The sequence below is a fragment of the Hylobates moloch genome, unplaced genomic scaffold, assembly GCF_009828535.3.
Source record: "Hylobates moloch isolate HMO894 unplaced genomic scaffold, HMol_V3 SCAFFOLD_24, whole genome shotgun sequence".
Taxonomy (NCBI): Eukaryota; Metazoa; Chordata; class Mammalia; order Primates; family Hylobatidae; genus Hylobates; species Hylobates moloch.
In genome coordinates this window covers 11,275,095-11,298,668 of record NW_026652299.1, presented here as the reverse complement: position 1 = coordinate 11,298,668, position 23,574 = coordinate 11,275,095, and the positions used below count along the sequence as shown (strand labels likewise).

The 23,574-nt window shown below is 32.8% G+C and overlaps 1 protein-coding gene across 2 annotated transcripts in view; it reads right to left on the bottom strand.

Moving 5' to 3' along the window:
• LRP1B (LDL receptor related protein 1B) overlaps positions 1-23,574 on the bottom strand; it is a 1,938,417-nt gene that overhangs the window by 279,111 nt on the left and 1,635,732 nt on the right. For both annotated transcript variants that reach the window (XM_058434432.1, XM_032145942.2), the window contains exons 50-56: positions 21,281-21,403; positions 19,048-19,167; positions 14,660-14,788; positions 11,527-11,649; positions 7,723-7,863; positions 6,445-6,632; positions 18-201 (exon numbers count right to left, since the gene is read on the bottom strand). In XM_058434432.1, the coding sequence (XP_058290415.1) occupies positions 18-201; positions 6,445-6,632; positions 7,723-7,863; positions 11,527-11,649; positions 14,660-14,788; positions 19,048-19,167; positions 21,281-21,403 (1,008 nt within the window). The remainder of the gene's footprint in view (positions 1-17; positions 202-6,444; positions 6,633-7,722; positions 7,864-11,526; positions 11,650-14,659; positions 14,789-19,047; positions 19,168-21,280; positions 21,404-23,574) is intronic.

The following is a 23,574-nucleotide window of genomic DNA, read 5'->3' as shown; positions in this document are numbered from 1 at the left end:
CAAGTTCAATTCGATACCTGAGAGCGATTTGCAGCCATTTGGGTTATCAGGTTGTATTTCATACCCATCTGTACAGAGGCACCTGTAAGTCCCATATGTATTGATGCATTGCTGGCTACAGGGAAAGTCTGAAGAGCATTCATCAATGTCTACACATGTTTTGCCATCATCCTTCAGTTGGAATCCAGGCCAGCATTTGCACTGGGAAAAGAAAAATGAGCATAATCAATTCATATCATTGTCACTGTCTTTTACTATTGGGTATCTCTTTAGCATTAAGCAAGAAAAGCACTTGAAAATAGATAAAGGCAAGTCTTTCTGTCTCCCAGCATTTGACCTTTGATGGGAATTACGTATATTATGTAAAGTTAGTTAGAAAGCACTCTCCCAAATATCTTCATCTGATCTTTTGAAGTTGGCAAGATTGTAAAAGTTAATTGACATTGCTAAGGCCATGTGGTTAGAGACTGGCAAAGAAAATAAAAAAAGAGTGAAACTTTCTACTTCTTTTCTTATTTTTCTATTGCATTACATTGTCTTTTTAGAATATTTTAGCAATTATAAGAATGAATCCTTACATGGAGTTTTGAAAATTTTTAACATTGTCACATATGTTATTTCATTTAAACAGTATAGAAATCTATAATGTAGATATTATTAGGTTGGTACAAAAGTAATTGTGGCTTTTGCAATTACCTTTAATGGCAAAAATCACAATTACTTTTTACCAATCTAATATTATCTTTAGTTAGTTGATGAGAAATCCAATAGCATGAAGATGGAGTTGTTCAGATAAGGCCAGTATGAGATCTTGTACACACTGAAATTTTTAATACATAGTAATCCTCAATTAATATTTATCGACTGTGTTTGATTCCATACCTAGATATGTAGGTGTCTGAATAAACAGTGATATGAATGTAGATGTTTTTTATCTCAATAACTAAAACAATTTGTATCATAACTCTTTCCTTCAGCATCTTTATGATGTTCTATTTGTCCTTCTGATGACACATGGTATTAACTAACTGGTATGTCAACTCTTAGGCTACAAACATTATGCCACGTGTATTTTTTGCCTTCCTAAAAACGATGAGGACTTTGATTGGTCATTGTCTTTTAGTTCTGTTCTAGTCCCTGCCAAGTGGCATGTGAGAATTATTATTACAGAAAATGAACCTATACTTGGCCAGATGATTATGATCACAGACTGATTAGTGGTCTTCAAATAAAGGAAACTGTAAGTATTCAGTAGGATGTGAGTTAAGATGGATTTCTGAGATGTCAAAAGTAACTAGTATTCAAGAGCTCTCCATAGTAAATATTTCATAATCTGGATAAAATTTATTTATTTATTTATTTATTTATTTATTTATTTATTTATTTTCAGATAAAAGTGATGGCAGAGCTTTGAATTTATTGATAAATATATTAGAATATATATGTCCATATTAATAAATAATCAGGAAACAATTTATGGTTAGAATTATTTTTAAGTACATGAAACATTTTCAATACTGGGGAGGAAAGCAACCATGTAACATCAATTTCATCTGAAATTAATTAAAGGACAAATCGTTATTTTTCCCAATTCTGTTCACAGGAAATGAAACCCTTTAAGCTCTTAGCACTTTCACGTTTAACAATTGACACCAACAATTTATCTAACAATGCTCAGAAATTATAATGGACTTTTAAAATCTCTATAACCCACTTAGCAATCCAGTGGGTTAAACTGAAGGCAAAAGCCACAGCTTGATTTCCCAAACTCCCTTCATTATATCTCACTGAGTGACAATATTACTTTCCTTGAGAAGATCCATCCTGCCACCAGGAGGAATTGGTACTTAACTGTGGCCAAAGAAAATGGCATACTTAATGCCATTAACTGTATACATAAAAAAATGGTTAAAATGATGAATTTTATATCATATCTTTTTATTCAATTTTTTAAAAAGAAATATTAAAAAAAAAGAAAATGAGAAATTTGACGGGATAGTAATCCCAGATAGGCCTAAAAATTAAGCCAAGTGATTGTGTAGTCAGAAGCCAGAGTTCCAATTAGTAGATACAGAGCAGTGTTGAATCAAGAGTCACTTTAGGACAAATGACATTTTATAGAATGTGTTGAATTCCTCTAAAACAGTATTATTAAATGAAACAAAGTGCATCACTATTGTAATGGGGTTTCTGAAAATCACTTTGAATGCCTCATGTCAAGTTTATAGAAGTACTATATGAAATAGATGGCTTGGATAAAAACACACAATGGGAAATTAATTTCCTGAAGGTAAAATTGATTAACTTTACTATAATATAAAATTGTATAAACAAAAGTTTAAGATTTACAGTAAATTTTTAAAAATTTTATTTTGGTTGAAATAACATTTATAAAAAGACAATGTATTTCTCAATCTGTTAATCTATTTTAATAGAAATATTTTTGGTCTCAAATAATAAAAAGACATCTGTAGGAAATTCTATTAGATTAACTTTCATAAATTAAATGAAAGAAAATAATAATCTTTTGCATTTTCAAAGATATTTTATAGAAAATAAGATTAGAATGTTCTCTTTCACTTAAAAAAGACAATTTTTATGAAAGTGAGAATTATATGTATTCAGCCTCATCTTAATTTTTCTCACCATTCCAAATTATTTAGAATTTTCTTGAGTTACATTAATTTTTATAAGAAAATATAGCTAGCAGAAAAAATAACTAAGCCTTCTCTATTTCTCTCAGGAAAATTCCTTTGCAGCTTTTCAGGTAACATGACAAATATTGATCATTTTATTTCTACTATATACATCATAACTTTTTTCCCTCCCAGAAGTACATTTATTTTTCCATGGTAAATTATCCTTCCTATCCAAATAAGATTTTTGCTTCAGTTAAATGTTATTACTCCCTTTTGAATAGTTAGATACATTATATTTGTTTTACTGCAAACATGCGAATTGGCCACAGTCCATAATGTCTAAATTTTGCTTTTGTAAGCAATTTTCATTTTATTGCAGAATTTAGAGGATGATTTCTTGTCATGTTGTGCTTATATTACAAGGAGAAGTAGGCTGCTGGATAGTTTTCACCAATCTCTGAAACAGAGAAATCTATCAGCTCACATATTTTTGCAACATGGTAGAAGCATCTTGTTGTACATAAAGCTCTTTGCTCAGTTTCCTATCAACAAATTGTCATATATATGACATATATTTGTGTGCATAATATATACGTCTGTATGTATATGCATAAACATAAATATGAACACAATATGTAAAATATTTGGTATGAACCTTTGCTTAAATCTTTTATTTATGATTCTGGTCTCATCTGGAATGTTTGTACAAGTCATATTTCCATCAATAGATGTTTTATATTATTAACTAGCTTTTACATGTTTACATATTTAAAAACATCATAGCAATTCTGTCTGATAACATAAGTACACACCTTGTGAAGGATTAAATACTTTTGTCTATTTTAACTAGAATTATCACTTCGTTCTACAGCTTCTTGAGAAGACAAAATGAAAACACTGGCATTTATAAAGTATTAATAAACAAGTATTTATATGTGAGGAATCTTTCAAGATACTTAAAATAAGTATGAATTAACATGTGTTTCTGTATGATATTGTCTTCTACCAAAAGCAGTTTCCAAATATGGTATGGCTGTGTGCTAATACTTCTTATACGCAGGCATTTAAAATGACATCAAACCTTATTTTTGATGTCATGTCACAAAGTATATAATTGATATTCTATATGTTTTATAATTTACTACCAAGTTTGTTATCATAGACATTAAATACATATGGAATAAGCATGAATAAATCTACTTTGAAATGTATGACATAGAACACACACACACACACACACACACACACACACAGCCATGCATCAGTTAATGACAGGGATATGTTCTGAGAAATACTCTGTTAGGTGATTTGTCATTGTGTGAACATCATAGAGCGTACTTAAACAAACCTATATGGTATAGGCCATCATGCACCTAGGTTATATGGTAGAGCATATTGTTCCTAGGTTACAAACCTGTAGAGCACGTTACTATATTGAATGCTGTAGGCAATTGTAACACAATGCTAAGTATTTGTGTATCTAAACATCTCTCACCATATGTTTAGAAAAGGTATAATGATAGACTGGATTAAGAAAATGTGGCACATATACACCATGGAATACTATGCAGCCATAAAAATGATGAGTTCATGTCCTTTGTAGGGACATGGATGAAGCTGGAAACCATCATTCTCAGCAAACTATCGTAAGGACAAAAAACCAAACACCGCATGTTCTCATTCATAGGTGGGAATTGAACAATGAGAACACATGGACACAGGAAGGGGAACATCACACACCGGGGCCTGTTGTGGGGTGGGGGGAGGGGGGAGGGATAGCATTAGGAGATATACCTAATGTTAAATGAGAGTTAATGGGTGCAGCACATCAACATGGCACATGTATACATATGTAACAAACCTGCACATTGTGCACATGTACCCTAAAACTTAAAGTATAATAAAAAAAGAAAAGGTACAGTAAAAATATGGTATTATAATTCTATAGGAACACTACTGTATAAGCAGCACATTTTTGACCAAAACATCATTATGTGGTACCTAACTGTATATATGATAGAGCTAAATAATTATTTATAATGCTATGACTTAAAATTTTAATTAGTTACCTGCAATAATTCTAAAACACATTCCCTGATATATTCAGGAAAGATTTCTATGTTAATTGTACACAAGTGATCAATAACATTTCTTTTCTGCTTCATTGGTTTTTAAAATATTTACTGCCAAAATTAATTATTTGATGCATGCTCATCTCATTAAAAGATGTACTGGCTCATTTGCTTTGTATCTTTCTGCGTGTAATATAGTTTGCGAATGAGTTCATGTTTTAAGTTTACAAGTTAAACCACTTCTTCTTAATACAATATTGGGTCTAAAAAACTTTTTAAAATATATATTTCTTGGTGTTTCCGTTTTTTATCTCTAATTTTTGCAGGGAGGAGTTGATTATTGTGGTTCTTAGGTTATGTCTATATACAGTAAAATCCTAACCAACCTAAGTTAATAATAGCTAAGTTAATAATACCGGAAGTTCAGAACTTAAAAATTGCAAATTGGTTGTTTAGTTGAATTTACTGTTAGATAGAACTGGCTTGTCATAGCATGCTAAGGCTGGCAGGAACAATGGCCCCACATCTTTGCCATACACAAATTCTCTACCATCCTTTAAAGAAAGTCATTTAGCTACTGCAGAAACACTTTCATTGGTGATGTGTGAGGTGGTTCATTCCAATATGAAGTGTTCTAACATTAGAAACTTCTTCATTGTATTGAACAGAATCTGCTTTCCAACTCTTAATTCCAATCTTTTAAGCAACTCAGATTAACTATGTTCCCTATTAGAGTACTTCATATACGGTATGTGAATACAGCTAGCAAATCGTCTTTGCTCTAGGCAAAACTTCTTCTGAAGACGTGCTCCAGACTCTAATGCTTCTGGGTATAGAAATTTGGATACACTCCAATTCATCATGGTTTCTCTTGATAAAATGCTGTGTCCATACACGTGTGCAGTACCCCCAGGCAGAACTCGGTAGAACAAAATCTAAACCCTGTAATAGTACTAATTTTCATTAGATTGCCTCTGTTGTTTATAGTAGTTATGTTCTATTGAAGATTCATACAGAGTTGTTGCTCCATTAAAAACACTAATTTTCAAAGGAATTGCTCTTAATGAGGTTTTCCATACTTACAAAATTGATTTTAACCTAATATACAACGTTACATTTCAACATTGTGTTAGTTTTGTCCATCATTCCAACATACTGAAACAGAGTTGGTTTTACAAGCTATTTCTGTTCATCGATTCTGTCAGCAAATCACCCTCTTCAGGGAAATAGTACTTACAAAAAACAATTAGGATATTACATATGGTTTATTTTAGTATATTCACACTAAGTCCTAATAATTCATAGTTTATGGTTTTTTCCTTCTTGTTTGTATGAAAAATATTGTATTCTCCAGTGTTGTAGTAAATGATTAGCCCATTCCACTTCGAAGATGTACTGGAGGGAGAATAAGGGAAGAAATGGAAACTTAAGAGTTAAATATGTATTTATACAGCTATTAACATAGCAGTATTGTCTCTGACCATAGTTTATTTATTTCCTTTATGCTCTGAATATGTTGAAAAATGCTTCAATTTTATTTTTGTCTTCTTAATTATATTCTCACAACTTTTATATCACACTGCTATTATGGTATCTTCATATAGACACTCTCCATTTAATTTGTTTTAATATTATGATGGCTTTAAACTTTTTCATCTATATTGGATTAAATAGGTTTCTAAATCTCAAATTCTAATGTATCATATGATTTGCTACTTTTGATGAGTACCTACCTTATAACTGACTGGAAGGTCTTGACAGTCTTGAGAACATCCACTGACTTTCTTACTCAAACATTCATTTATATGGCAGTTTCTCTCATCTGAACCATCGCCACAGTCATCCTTATTGTCGCAAAGACCTCCACTGGGAATGCACCTGCCATTTTTGCACATAAAAAATGAACTGTTGCATGACTGTTCTGGAAAAAAAATAAAACAAATGGAACATAAAGGGCATGCCATTGTTTTATACTACAGTTGTTGAAAACATTCACAAATATCATTAACTCGTCTGTCAAAAATCATGATATAAGTATATATAAAATGCTTTACATATTCAGTATAATATTTTATACATAAAGTTCAGAAAACCAAGGGCAAAATGTACTTTCATGTTTAACACTTATTGCAAATATAGCTTGATCATGAAAATTAATTATGAAAATAAACATCCATAGTAAAATTAATGAACTATTTCTGCCTCCTCTATTTTGTGAAGAATGAGTTCAAAAGCGTAATGATAGTTTGACAATTCTCTCAAGACATAGGTCTCTGAGAAATTATATGTCACTAAAACCTAAGAATCTAGACTAGGTATATATTCCTAAATTCTTTTCTTCCTGGAACTATAACATTCACATTTTGAAGTCAGGGTATAAAACAGACATCGGTGGTGAATACTAGTTGTTCCAAACACAGCTATGGAAAATAGCCGGACGACTTGAACAACACTCATCATCATACAGGCTAAAAGAAAGCTCATTATCATGTAAAGTCCATGAGAAAAAAATTAATTGAGCATATTCTGTAATATATGATTATATATTTAGTATTTGGAATACAGAAGTGATAAACAGACCAAGTTTTTCATATATGTATACTCAAATGATATGCAATTTGTTTCATTTTGCCTAATTATGAATAATACAGACTACTTCTCAGTAAATTTTAACTTTTTTGCATTTGAATTTTCAAATAGGCCAATACAGTGAAATTATTCTCATATAAAATAATACATGAAGATATAATGAATTTTTGGCAGTGGGGAAGACAGGATGGTGAATTCAGCAGTACCGCTGCCTCAAATCTTTATATTTTTGGCACAGACTTAAATTTCCAAAACTAGCTTCCCACGTAGTCAACTACTAGTATCCTGCATGGTGTCACTAGAAACATCACATGCTTAATAATTTGCATTTTCTCTCATTGAATACTATACCAGACAAAAAATCACAATTTTTCGATTGAAAACACTTTAGAATAAACACGGTATTGTATATATTTCTGTACCTGCACTTTTACACTTTGGGTTTAAAGGTGCTTCATCAGAATGGTCAGGACAGTCAAAGTCTCCATCACACTGCCATTGAGTATTTAGAAGACACCGCCCATCAGCACAACTAAATTCTTCTGGACCACACTGTCGGTATCCTAGAGACACAGAACATTTGACTAATTCACATAACAGATACTAATTGAAATGTCATCTCCCCGATGTACACTACAGCTGATTAATGTGGATTACCCATGTCTCCTATGAGAAATGTTTCTCATTTCTTTCTGTAACAGTGGTTATAGTTGCAAGAGATATTTGTGGTTTGGAAATAGGACTATGGTGTCCAAAAACTCAAGTTGGAAACAGACATTCTTATTATTTCAAGGTGAAGAAATAAGAAAGTGACCCTTGACTATACCATTTCTCTTCACCTATTATCTAGGTCATACTATCTCTTAGAATGGAAAATGAAAATGAAAGCTATTAGAATTAGCTTGGTTAGGTATAGTACCAGAACATATGGATAAACTGATTCTAAGCTATAACGATAATTCTCAGAAGCTCTGATATCATGTTTATGTTTAGAAAGCAGCATTCAAAGTGTAAAAACATTGTTAAAATGAGAAAAATTTAAAAGTCAATTTTAGAGCAATAAGCACAAAAACTATTATAATTATCCTATATATTGAATCTTAGAGTCACTAAAAACTTCATTCAAATTACAGAAAAAACATCATTTGTGAAAAGTTCATATCTATGCCTATTTGTAAGTACAACTTATTTGATTTTCAGCATTGTTTTATAAGAATTTTTTCTAAGTTTGTCAACAATAAAAAACAGTTATTCCTAGTAGAACTTTCTGATAAATCTGAGTAAATGCTCTGTTTTAAGTGGGAGGGGGTAAGATTTTTATGGCTTAAGAAATAAACACAATTCCAACAGAAAATATACTCAATAATGAATATTTAATTTAAATTATTATCATATTGGAATGGTTAAACTAGATAGTTCTAAAATAGCCTTAGCTACCCTAGTATTTCTTCCCTCTCTGTCCTCCTTCACTAGTTCCTTCTTCTCATTTAATAAATACCCTGAAGTCTTATCCAGTCTAATAACAATAAACATCTAGGCACCTCTTATCAGCACATCTCTTGTCTCCTTATTGCCCAATCTGGCTTCCAATTACTTGCCTGCAGTTCATCTCTAATCAATCCACATTTCATTTCTGTGACCTCTATCTTCTGAAATTCCTCTTAGAGATAACAAACACCAAGTGCCAAGTGTCAAATTCTGGATCTCGGCCTCCTATTTACTTCACCTTTTAACAACATTTTATGTTTCTGACTACACTACCTTAGAAAGAGTTTCCTGACTTAATAATATTCACAGTCTACCTTCCTGGATTTCTTTCCAACTTTGATCTTGCTGTTCCTTTCTTTTCCTTCTATATGAAATCCTCTCCTGTTCTGTTCTAAAATATTGCCAGTAAAGCCCGAACTTCAATCTTCAGTCTTTATTTTCCTGCCAGCTTTAGGCTGATGGGCAGAAAATTAATATTACTTATCCTCGTTGTTCTTCTGATCTAGAATTAAATTATCACACACTCACTATATAGCTTTATGTGATTGTCTGATTAACACCTCATATTCAAAAGGTCCACAATAAAGTCTTTATTACATCTCACATCTTATCGACAAAATTAACCCTTAACCTCTTGTACCCCAACACTCATTACCAGCAGCACCAATCACCAAGTCATCCAAGCTAGAAATTCCCTTTTATCCTCCATGTCCTGCTGTAAATGAAGTCTGACACATTCTGTACCTTCTGCTCCCCCATTCCCAAGCTGGTTCAAAACCACGTCATTAATCATCAGAACTATCACAATAACCCCCTAACTAGTTTATTTCCCTCTATGGCTCCTTTGCTTCATGGCAGTATTTCTCCCACTCTGGTGAAAAAATATGGTTCTAAAACAAAAATGTGACTGTAATATTTCATTCTCTTGTTTCAAAATGTACACTGGCCTCTGAGAGACAAAATAATTAAATATAAATTCTCTAACACTTTATTTCAGCCTTTTTCAAATCTAACTTCAACTTTTTAAACTTCCACTTACCTAACAGAAGACTACTTGCTATTCCTCAACCATATCAATTTACAGTCTTTGTAAACACATATAGAATTTACTGTTCCTAAAACTGCTCCAAGAACTTTACAAATATAAATTCATTTAATTCTCTGAACGGTCCTAACATTTAAGCCTTGTTATTAAACATATTTTACAGATGAAAAACTGAGGCCCAGGGAAGTGGGCTAATAAGTGGAAGATCCAGGACTTGAACCCAGGCTCTCCAGCTCTGGAGTTCATGCTGTTCACCGCCACACCATGCTCTCTGGCATTACATAGGATTTCCTCTTACTAACATTCCCTGCTTCTATTCTTTAGTGCCTCCCTCAGGAACGATTCTTCTCAGCTCTGATCTCATTGTGATTCTTGTTTCTATTTGACAAAATATGTTATTGTACTATATTGAATTTCTGTTTTTTCCATTCATCTGTGACTTTTCCTAGTGGGACCTCTCTGTCTCATTCATCTCTGTATCAACCAAATATAATGTCTAGCAGAGGGGAGATACTCAATCAGATATAACTCTGCTTCAGATTTATATCTTGTGTTATGATGTAGCCTTTAAAATATCACATCAAATGTATGACTTCATGCTGAAATAATCATAAAAACTGATATCCACTAATTTCAGTGAGATTCATATCAAAGGCCAAGGCTATAGACACTGTACAGGGAGGACAAAGGAAGGCACTAAATCTGTTGCCTTCTATGAGCATATATAAAGTTCACAGCTTTTCATTACATATATTTATTCATGTCTATGCATTCAAATATTTTACAAAAACATTAAGTTCACATTAGAGTTCAACTTCAACTGAGCATTTTTAATATATTGATGTTATCATTAAAGTTGTATGTTGTATAGATATTATATATAACGTAGAAAAAATACATGTAAAGGCAATATACATTTCATGATAATAATATTAAATTTTATCAAAACATTGAATACATCAAAAGATAAAGGGTAGAAAAATATTAAGTATCTGGTTTTTCTGATAATTCTGAATTATATTCTTTTTTTACTCAAATATTTGATTTGGTTATACAACTGAACAAGCCAGCCATATACTGTCTTCAAATTTCAAGTATTTCAAAATACATTAAACCAAAGATATTTTTTATTTTTATTTATTTATTTATGTATTTATTTTGAGATGGAGTCTCACTCTGTCACCCAGGCTGGAGTGCAGTGGCATGATCTCAGCTCACTGTAACCTCTACTTCCTGGGTACAAGCAATTCTCCTGCCTCAGCCTCCCGCGTAGCTGGGATTACAGGCATGTGCCACCATGCCTGACTAATTTTTGTATTTTTAGTAGAGATGGGGTTTCACCATGTTGGCCAGGCTGGTCTCGAACTCCTGACCTCAGGTGATCCACCTGCCTCAGCCTCCCAAAGTGCTAGGACTACAGGCATGAACCACCGCACCCGGCCCAAAGACATTTTTATAAACATTTTCAATATTACTGATGCAAATATACTGCAAACAGGTATGATTTCCAAATAAGTGTATTATACTAGAGCTGAAATAAGTTATATGTGCTGTGATTGTGTATTACTGAATTCATTGGCTGTTGAAGACACTAAGAAAAGTGTTGCTTGTTGCTTTAGTTATTTATTTACATACTAATTTTGAAAGACTCTTAGCCTAGGAATCTCCTTCATGAAGTTTTAGATGTACTTACCACACTGTGGTGACTCATCAGAGTCATCGCCACAGTCGTCATCATGGTCACAAACAAATTGCTTGGGAATGCATACTTTATTATGGCACATGAAAGCATTTTCATCACATGTATTATTGGGAGCTAAGAAAGGCATCACAAAAAATAAAGTTAGATGAGCACATGTGTTATCTTCTCCCATATTAGGAGCTTGGGCAATATATAAAATCATATCCAGTACTTCATAGTTACCAAGAAAAAGAAAACTTTGCATAATATTCAATACATCAGATAAGCTAATAACTGTATATGTATTTATATTAGAATGTCTGAATATAAATACACATAATTCAAGGATTTAGTATTCATGAATTCAACTATTCCAGAGTGACCCTGAATTCAAGCCACGTAGCGATTTTAAATTTGCTGAAGGATGAATTCAAATGTTCACATGTTAGAAAAAATATCTCAGCTAATAATATTCTGGGCTTTTTTCCTTTACTTATGCCTACAGTAAGGATGGTAAAGTAATAAAAATGTTGATTCCTTGTGAAAAATAGACCAGTAAAGAACAATGCTAATGTTCATAAAGGAAGCAAAGAAGGTTTAGAATGTTATTGTCTTTAAAAAAATAAAATAAAACTTTTTGGTGACTTCTAGAGTGGGGTGTCGAATTAGGTAAAGGTAAGATCTTTGATGTCATCAGGCCCGCTGTAAGTACCACACAAATGAAATGGAATATTGACCGTTTAGGAATATTGATCCATGACAATGATTTTTGATCCATGACAAGTGTGAAAAACGGTTGATCCAAGTGATCAAAAGTTCAGCAAAAATTCAAAAGAACATAACTAGTGCAGAGAAAGAAAAAATTAATACCATATGCATAGAATCTTAAGAGGTTTGCAAGACTCCTTTAAATATTTTCAGTAATCTTGGCCTGTATTTAAAAGGTAAATGCTATGTAGGACTCAAGGTTTGGGGTACTGCAAATAGCAATAATCTGCTATATGCTATTGTAGAATGCTGGAAAGAGAAAGGCTTTGCGGAAAGTGGCTGTGGCACTTATATTTGTATTCTTTTTTGTTTGTTTGTTTGAGACGGAGTCTTGGTCTGAAGTGATTTACCTTCTTGATGCATCTGTTTCTTTATCTGTTTAATGGGGATAAGAAAATGTATCTGATAAATTTCTTATAAGGACTAGATAACATATGTGAAGCAGATTTGGCTCATTTTAAGTATTTAATAAATGTCTGGGTGCTCTTTAAACTCCTATTTATATAATAATTATTTTTGGCAGATTCCTCAAAATAGTTCACTACAATATTGTGGGAATTCAATAATGCAAATAACAGAAAAGATTACAATAATTGATATGTAATGGGTACTTGAAAAACTTAGGTGCCTTCTATTTCCCCATTCCATGTCTTAATAAGCACTTTTCTCTACATGAAACACCTTTCTCTTTCTTTGTCCCTCAAGACTCAGATAATATCATCACTTTTTCTCGAAATCATTTCATGAGGCATTTTACATATTAGTAGGATATTTTACATAATATTTCTTTGTGATTGACATAGTATATTTTATATACAACACTTTAACACTTAAGATACAGGTATTGTCATTATTCTTTCACATTGCCTACAGCCCCCTCTCCCCAGACTGCCCCAGGCTCCATGAACCCATAAATCTCTCCCTTTATCTCAGAAATTACTGACATAGTGTAGGTAACACATAAGGGTTTTTAAAGTATAATCAGGCACAATTTACTTTTAACAAAGATTTTTTTTTTAAGCTGTATAGAAGCCACATAGAAGTAGCATGAACAATTGCCTCTTGTAATCAGAGTAAAACTCTGATCTTATTAACTCCTCTGAACTGTGAACTGTATGCCAGCTTGGATAACTCAGGTGAAGTACACCAATTCCAATATATGAGTTGATCTTTAAAACACTGAGCAACAGTGACTTATTTGGCATTAACACTTTCAGATCACTTGAGTACAATTTGCTGCATTTTAACAGAATTTACTTAATGGTACCCATGTGGTACAGAAGTGTTAATATGCCTCCCAGAGTGTTAACTTGCTACAATAGCAACAGCATACTGGGACCATCTGGATCCCTGAATTGATGCATAATCCTTTATTATGTAGCCCTCAGTGGCCCCATTGACCTTTACAGACACACATATCAGTTTCAAGATCAAAGCGAATTATTCTACAACAATAATATGAGTTCTGTGCAAATAGGTCTGCCTTGAAGTTTTCTTTTTTCTTTTCTGCTTTAACTATTCCTCATGTACACGTACACACACCTGCGCGCGCACACACACACACACATTATGGCTTCAAACACAATGCTTTAAAGATGTGAAAGCAGACCATTGGAGAAATGACTGGCAGAATTCATTTTAACAAGCGGAGTTCGCAGCATTATTTCTGACAAATTGCTCAGCCCAACGGATCCCCTGTGTGACCTTGGGATCTGCATTCAAATATTCAGTCCCTTCATCCTCCTGATCATGCAAAGGAATTCATCTAAATTTTGACTGTTGAGTAATGCCCTGAAAATTTCCTGAGGTGACTTAGAGTCAGAAACTTAGTAAATCGTCTGACCTCCGAAGGTACTCCTCTGATCCCTCGGCTTCATTTGGCTATATCCGTACTATTTTTACATGACCCAAGGGTTAATAATACCCTATCCATAGGACTAATAGGTGTTTACTGACCTCCTGATCAGTAGTTACTTAGGATCAGAGAAGTCATTCACAGAGTTTCTGTAACAGACAATCTAAAAGCCTCCAGGAGGGTGGTGGTGGACAACGCAAAAGAGAAATACCAAGGCTAACTGCACTCGTACACATAAAGTGCAGTTACATTAGCTGAGAAGTGAAATGATAAATCTGTGTTTATCAAAATGTTCTTAAAATGGGTAATCCGACTGCGCGTGTTTGAAACATTGAACAGCAGTTAAAGAGGTTGCAGAACGACTGTGATAACAACATCCCACCTGACTAAGTCCAGCACTACCTATGGGCCCAGGAAGTGGGAAAGCAATGGGAAATGTGCTATGGCAAATACTACAAAAACAAATAACCAAGGATGCTGTAGCAGTTTTCTGTGACGTGCAGCCCTGGTCAGTGTTCATACCGCAGCCTGCTGTGGAAAGTTCATCGCTTCCATTTGGACAGTCCCTTTCACCATCACAAAGCCAATGTCGGGGCACGCAGGCATGAGAGCCCTGGCAGCTGAACATGTCAGCAGCACAGGTTACGGCACCTGAAACACAAAAACGTAATGCCATTAACATTACCCTGTGTCCACTGGAAAATGTCTACCATTTACATTTTCTATAGTAAGGGGGGATGCAGAAGAATGTTGCTTATAAGGAGGCAGTCGTAGTTATTGGGAATCATTAAACATCATTCTTCCCCTGTAGTTGTCTACACATTTTTATCTAAGAAGGCATTCTTTCCTAGCTATAATTGTTATATTTCTTAAAGCTACATCGAAGAAAATAATGTACTTTATCCTTGTAAAATGTGGCAAAGCATAGAAATGTCATAGAATTGTGAATACACTGAGATAACATTTCTAAAGGACCGAACTAGAAAAATAATAGTAATTGAAATAATGCCAGTTCTATTGCTTTATATGTGCTAAGCACTTAACATATTAACTCATTTATTCCTTACAATAAGCCCAACCCATAGAACTATTATCAGTATCATTTTACAGAAAAGAAAACTGAGGCTCGGGGAAGTTGAAAAGCTTGCAGAAAGTCACAAGTTGCACACAATTCCGCATGCTGAACTGGGAGTCCAGAACCCTCTGAATCCTAAGCACCATCTTTTAACCACTCATGTCATTACTATTACTCTCCATCTGGTAGTACCAAAAAGAATAAATGCATGCACGTTCCATTTTTTTCAGGCATAATAATTGGAATCTACCTTTGCTCTATCACTGCAATGTTTCTTTAGTTGCATGATAATGTCTTTCAAAAAAAATGCTTGTTGAATTGGACTATTAAGTACAAAGGGTTCCTCTTTCCTTCCCCTTATGATCATAGGGTAGCCATATGTCAAATGGCCCTCCCCCATAGTTTTCCTAGTCCCTGTGCAGTTATATACAATGAATGTTTTGAATGTTTTGTTTGTTTGTTTATAAAAGTACCTGAGCGAATCAGTAACATGACCCTAAATCTCTCTCTTTTTTTAAAATTTTACTTTCTTATGACCCAAAGTTGCCCAGAATAGAGGCTAAAAAAGAAATTTGTGGAATTGTTGAAAATAGTATATTATCTCCAGGAAGAAAATAGAAGTGACTAGATGAAAAATATTTGTTTCTAACAATTGAAAGCACTAGCCAATGTGTTTTAATTGGATTATCATTTATCCTCTTACTTTTCAACCAGAGTTGTCTGGAGCAGAAAATTCTTTCTGAAGTAATGTTTTCAATATGGTAAGCAGTGGGGTATCAAAATACGATCCTCTAGGGGTCTTTTGCAACATAAACATACCTGTCCTTGACGTATACCTTAGCCTGGAGGAAAGGATGAAGACTGGATGTTGACAAATCCCCCCAGTAATCTAGATTTGCTTATTTAATTGAGGATCTATTTAACACAATGGAGTTTAACATGTTATGTAATACTGGAAGAAGTTAGAAAATAATCTATTAAATAAATGTACTTTCATTTAAAAATTATTTTGTTTGCTAACTAGTATGTCTTTAGTACTTTCTATAATAAAATTATCTTTCCGCAGAAAATATTTTTATATTATTCCTCTTTATCTATCCTTTTTAAGCTTGCCACGAAAACATAAAGTGTCCTTTTTATTATTATATTCTCAATTCAATGCTTTGTATAACATTTTTACTTTTTAGCTTGAGATGTTTTTAACTGCATTTTTTTCTCTTAAGGAAGTTTTGATAAATGTAAAATTTCTTGTCTACTGCCATATTATCACTTTAATTTGTTCTCAAGGCAGTCGTAATAGAAACAGCCCTGATTTGGCAGTGGAGAAATCTAATTCTGTATGACCTTGATGAAAACTAGTGTCTGAATTACCCTATCTTTAAAATGATGGGTATGACTAGATAATTACTGAGATATCTCCAGCTATAAAATGGCATAAGGCTCTTTGCAGCTAATTTTCTGGCTCCCTTGATAGTATTCAACAGATTTTGTGTTAAGAACATGCCAAAACATCATAGTCAACTGGGAAGAAAATGGGCCAAAGAAAAAATTCATGACTTTATTTCATAGTTGCCACTGCCATCTGGAGATATACTGCCTTCCTCGGAGAAAAGAATCCCTAGGGAGAAGAAAGACAAGGTGATAAATTCCACTAGATCCATCTTGCACACCCACTCGGATAATAATATTTGATTGATAAGAGTCACTATCCTATTAATATTTTGGAACCTGAATTCTGCTCATACCTTTGTCATAGTTAATTATCTGATTGACCTCAGGAAAAATTTACTAATTTCTGTGAGTTTCTCTTTTTTCATCTCTCAAAAGATGGAAATAAACTAGACCATGGTTTTCAAAATGGGACCCTCAATATTCCAAATCAGAATCACTAGGTGCATATCAATAAAGAATGTGTTTACATCCTGCATCAGAATATTTTGAATTGGAAATTGGGAAACTACATCTTTAACACACTTCTGAGAAGAATCTTTTGTACTCCAAAGGTTGAAAACAAGTGAGATAAATTATTTATAAAGTTATTTTCCTGTTCTAAAATATGAGGTTCAGTTCATTGACTGATAATTGGTCTAAAGCAGCATTTTCTTTATGTGTCTCAAGCTTGGTAGTTAGTACATAAAATACAGCTCATAATTAAAGTAAATAAGCTCAATATTTTGATTGCAGGTAAACACGTCCATTTTCTTATTAGTCTTTAATAAAAAATCATTACTAGGACACTGACAATACTTTGACAAAGAAAGGAGGCAGGAGAAATTAAATCAGAAAAACCTCATAAATACAGTGTACATTGGTTATGTTAGATGATCATACTAGGTATATAGGTATATAAGTACAAATCTTTTTGTATCCAATTAATAGGTAAGGAATAACAAAATAAAGAATAAAATGAAACGGTCTATGATCACACAGCTTGAAAATGCAGATGTGGGAGAACTCAACTCTACATGACTTTAGAGACTTTGTCCCTATAATACTGTGTCCACTCAGAAAGCACAGTGTTATCAATGGGGCCATTTAGTGTAGAGTTTAACAAAAGTCAAAGGTAAGATAATTTTAGAGATTGAAACCATGCTCATCCTGTTGTAAATAGGTAATTCTTTTATTAAATATATTTTAAAAATTAATAGCAAAGAGAAACAGACGAACAGTCATCTAATTGATTACTGACTTTTTTCTTTCACAGCTTTTTGATAGCGATCTTTCTATATTTGTCTGTTGTATAACTGTAAATGGTTTCAGCTGTGTAAATAAAAAGTAGATTTTGAGTGACTTAAATACAAGAAAATAAATTGCCTACTTTCAAGAATATCTCCAATTTCATATTATTTACAGAGAACTTCGGTTTAGCTTGAATACTCTAAATACTACCTTTCTCTATATGTTTGTGACAGAAACAGCAGTCCGCAACCCCTGAAATTTAAAAGAGGTGTTAAGTATACTAAAATCTATACATACACCTTATTCTATGACTTGGGTCCTTCTCTTCCTAAAAGAGGATGATAACGGCTGCCACCAAAGGCTGATGTAATGAGTAAAGAATATATAGCTACAGGTACAAATGCATATATAGAAACAGATTAGATAGACAACCAATAGACGTCTATAAAAATTAGTGAAGTTCTTGGCCAGGAAGAACAAATTTTAAAAACTAGCTTGTTTCCTTCTTTTACTCCTTAGGAAATTCAGTGAATAATTCTATTTAACTATTTGTTAAATATTTGTGAGTATTAAAAAGCAATTATACTGGACTTGTAGTTGACAGACAATAGTTAAGTAGAGATATTCGAGACTAATACCTCTAATCTTATAAAGCTACATTTTAAAGTGAATTTTAATATCATATAAAATAGCCACTTCTTATTTAAAAGAATTCAGCAATAAGGATGACTATAACACACACATATGCACATAAACAGCACGTGTGGCTTGTGGCAGCATAAATTAGTATACTAATTTTGGAGGGCAACTTGGTGGTACATAGGAAGCACGATGAAAAGAAAGCTTGATTATTTGACCCTGTAATCTCAATCATTGATATTTGCTTCAAGGAAGTCACTGAAAGCTAGAAATAAAATGTACCAATACATTTGCTGTGGCAATATTAAGGAAAAATACCAAATATTGAATAACAGCTTTATATATAAAAATAATAGAAAAATGGATTGTCATGAAAATAATAAAAACAGCTACCTAGAAATGTACACATAAATTTTATGTTAATTTTAATAAATCAGCAAATTTTGTGTATGCTCTAAAATGATAGCGCATATATAATGCTTAAAAACTGATTGAGGACAGAAAATACACAACTTACCACAAATGCTATCACTTTCATCTAACCCATCCCCACAGTCATCTTCTCCATCACAAATCCAGTGTTTAGAAATACATTTTTGTGCAGAACAAGCAAATTGGTTCCAAGAGCAAGAAGAATCTAGAAAACAAACAAAAGGAAAAAAAATAGTTTGAGACCATCTTACAACAGATTCGACAATGAGAAGATTCTTTCTTAGACTCTGCTAAAATCAACCATCCCATAATAAAAGAAGCCAGCTTCTTCTTTTCTATGACAGTTCTATGAAATTTTGGCATCAGCTTGCATATTCCCTCTGTGTTTCCAGGTGATACAACCACGATTTCTTCAACATGATTCTTATAAGGCTTGCCTTTGAGGTAGTCCTAATGTGGTCACTCTACTCCAGGTATATTTGTCTGTTATTATTATTTTTTAATGTGTAATGCACAGATATAAAATAAACGTTTCTGGTATAGTCTAGTCATACTTTTAAACTTTAAATCTATCTTTGAGCCAAGAGAAAACACTTACATCCTAAGTAAGGTAACAATATGGTGGACTAACAGGCAGATATGTTTGTTTTTAAAGGTGGGTGACTAAGGATGTTATAGCTTGAAGACAACCTGAAGTTTTGTACGCAGCAACTGTGCTGATGTTTTTGTGTTGCTTCCTTGGAAACACTTGAGTTTGTTATACCTGACTAATAACACCTAAATTAATTGGCATAGTGGCTGGCTTTTTTATTATTAGATTATATTTTTATAATAATAACACACTCCATGTATTTCCAAAGGCAATTTTGTTATTGCTCTCCTACATTCCCAGCCTCTCCTTCTACCCAGTATATTTATCACCAGAAAACATTCAAAAGTAAAATCCTTCTAAATTAAGGTGTTCAAAATATAAACCCTTATAAAAATAGCAATTCTGCTTTTGATTTCATAAACAATTGCAAAACTTTGCATTTTCATTTAAAATGCTTAATTAGATGACCTATGAAACAGAGAACATTAGAAAACTGAAGTTTGGAAAAAATAAAATTAAAGAAGATATGATCATATAATGGCCACTGTTCAGAAATTATGAATCTACATACAGTATTTTGGAAGTTCTCTGCTAGTCTTGTTCAAAATCTGGCTCTAATGTAAAGATATACGGCATCTTAATCAAACAAAATGCACCTTCACATTTCATGATGACATTTACTTTTAGGAGAGTTTGACATTTCACAGAAAATCCATTTTCAATCTTTTTTCTACTCTATCTATTCACCACAGTGTATGTTATTTGTGCTAATTGTAAATAGTGAATATATACTTTGTTTTCCTTTTGGAAATTTCTTTGATTTGCAAATCACAAAATCCATACATTTTAGAAAATAAATGTAAAAACGCTTTCTTAGTTTGACAATATAACATGAAATAAAGTGTACACACACAGAAATTAAGAGGTAGAAGATGAAAGGCAAAAGTTTAAAAAAATAGAAGTTTATGTATATTATTGAAAGCTATACAAGTAATTAGTATAAAATTTCAGGATAATAATATTCAGTCAGCTCTCCACATCTGTGCCTTTAATATCCATGGATTCAACAAACTACACATCAGAAGTATTTGAAAAAATAAAATTAAATAATAACAATACAAGAATAAAATATGATACAAATAAAAGCAATACAATGAAATAACAATTAACATAATATTTACATTGTATTAGGCATTATAAGTAATCAAGAGGTTATTTAAAATGTACAGGAGGATGTGCATAGGTTATATGCAACTACTAGGCTGCTTTATATAAGGGACTTGAGCATCCATGGATTTTGGTGTCCACAGGGTGTTAGACCCAATCCCCCATGCGGATACCAATAATAGGTGGGGGAAATATAACAAGTAGCGTGTGTCAAATCCTTATTTTTTATAGCAGAAAGCAAATACATTAGGTACCACCTAAAGTTAATAAATTAAGAAAAGGTATAACTTTACTATATCTATATTATAAACTGATGGAAGTAATTATTCAACAAAAACAGAGAAGGTTAAAAGAAAAGTCTAGGACCAAAGAGTGTTAGTCTTCATTATAAGCTCTTTTGTTTTAATTTTAATCTTTACCATTTTTGTATTATTTAATAAAAATGAAAATCAATGTTAAAATCAGCTGACAATATTTTGTATAAAATCCCTACATAAGAGAATACTAACATATAAGTAATAGTAAGGTTAACAAAACTAAGCTAAATACAATGTCTCACCACAGTGGAATTCATCAAGTCCATCCTCACAATCTTTCTGACCATCGCATATCCAGGTATTCAAAATGCATCTTCCACTAGGACAACTAAAATAATTTTCTTCACATTTGTGTTTGTTTTGAACTGTGATAAAATATAGAATGTAATGTCAAACAATTTAATTTTAGGCTTCTGAAATATAGGTAGATAAAACATTAATACTCCCAAAACTGAAAGAGATAAATAAAAAGTAAACTTAAAAATAGCTAAGATTTTCTCCTAAAGAATGTCAAGGTTATGAAAACAAAGGAAAGATTCAGAAACTGCCCCAGAACAGAGACCCAGGAGACATGAAAATCCAATCCAATCCAGGATTGAGTCCTAGAACAGAAAGATTATAGTAATGTAAAATCAGTTTAAATTATAACAGAGTAACACTTAGTTAATAAACATAAAATAAAGTTAAAAAATAGATATGACTCTAAACTGAGTGAACCTAAGGCCAAAGAATAATATTTGGGTGGAAAATACTCTGAATTCCATATTCATAGCACAAAATAATAACATTAATACATTGGTGTATCTTTGCTGGAAAAGTGTGAATTTAGTGTTTCTATGGCCCTCTATTTGGAGTATTCCTTAACAGGATTTAAACAATTATTCTGTATTTTAAGGAAGAATAAATGAGTTACACTGGCAAATCTAAAATTATTATACCTTTCAGAATTATCATAAAAAAGTACCTGTACGTAAAGTTATTTTGTAAATTATCTATATTTTTTTAATTATGGAGTATTATCATTATTCTAACCTTCAAGAGTACATATAGAATACTATATTTATCGTTTTTTTTTTGTTTGTTTGTTTGAGATGGAGTTTCACTCTGTCACCCAGACTGGAGTGCAGTGGCACAAGCTTGGCTCACTGCAAACTCTGCCTCCCAGGTTCAAGTGATTCTCCTGCCTCAGATGCCTGAGTAGCTGGGACTACAGGCATGTGCCACCACGCCCGGCTAATTTTTGTATTTTTAATACAGACGAGGTTTTACCATATTGGTCTGGCTGGTCTTGAACTTCTGACGTCATGATCTGCACTCCTCGGCCTCCCAAAGTGCTGGGATTACAGGTGTGAGCCACCATGCCCAGGCTATATTTATCTTTTAACTGGGTGTCATCTGTTCCATTGCTCCTTCAGGTTGACATTATTTTAGACGTTTGATCTATAGCCAAGCAGGAAGTAAACCCTGGTGTATATATCCCAATCATACTATAATGGTCTATTATGACTGTTTAAAGATAACAAAAATTGTAGGCATTTTATTTTCTATATGTCAACTTTGTAGATATAATTAAAGATGAAAATATATTTTTTGAGTGAATTCAGCATTAAACCAAAACATTTTAGGTTGTTTAGGATGTTTCCTGGATCTAACCTAAAGTATTTAGGCTGACCCATTGCTGGCTTCCTGTCTGTCTGTCCACCTGCCTCATAAGCCTTCATGCATGTCCCTTTCCTTCTTACCCAATATAAAAGTTATGATTCTCTATTAGTGTTGAAAGTTAATTTTTAAGATAACTTATTAATACTAGAAAGAGATGGAGATCACAAAAAGAAAATTAAAATATTAGATTAATTAATATCTATCATATGCTGACCTCAAGATAATTTCAAAATTAACTACAGTCATACTGAGGTAAAAAATGCATTGTTGTAAACAGAAAATTAAGAATCTTGGCGCCAGTTTCGTTGAGCAGTGGTTTGTAGTTCTCCTTGAAGAGATCCTTCACATCCCTTGTAAGTTGGATTCCTAGGTATTTTATTCTCTTTGTAACAACTGTGAATGGGAGTTCACTCATAATTTGGCTCTCTGTTGTTTGTCTGTTATTGGTGTATAAGAATGCTTGTGATTTTTGCACATTGATTTTGTATCCTGAGACTTTGCTTGAAGTTGCTTATCAGCTTAAGGAGATTTTGGGCTGAGATGATGGGGTTTTCTAAATATACAATCATGTCATCTGCAAACATGGACAATTTGACTTCCTCTTTTCCTAATTGAATATGCTTTATTTATTTCTCTTGCCTGATTGCCCTGGCCAGAAATAAAAGAGGACACAAATAAATAGAAGAACAGTCCATGCTTATGCATAGGAAGAATCAATATCGTAAAACCAGCCATACTGCCCAAGGTAATTCATAGATGCAATGACATCCCCATCAAGCTACCAGTGACTTTCTTCACAGAATTGGAAAAAAACTACTTTAAAGTCCATACGGAACCAAAAAAAGAGCCCACATTGCCAAGAAAATCCTAAGGA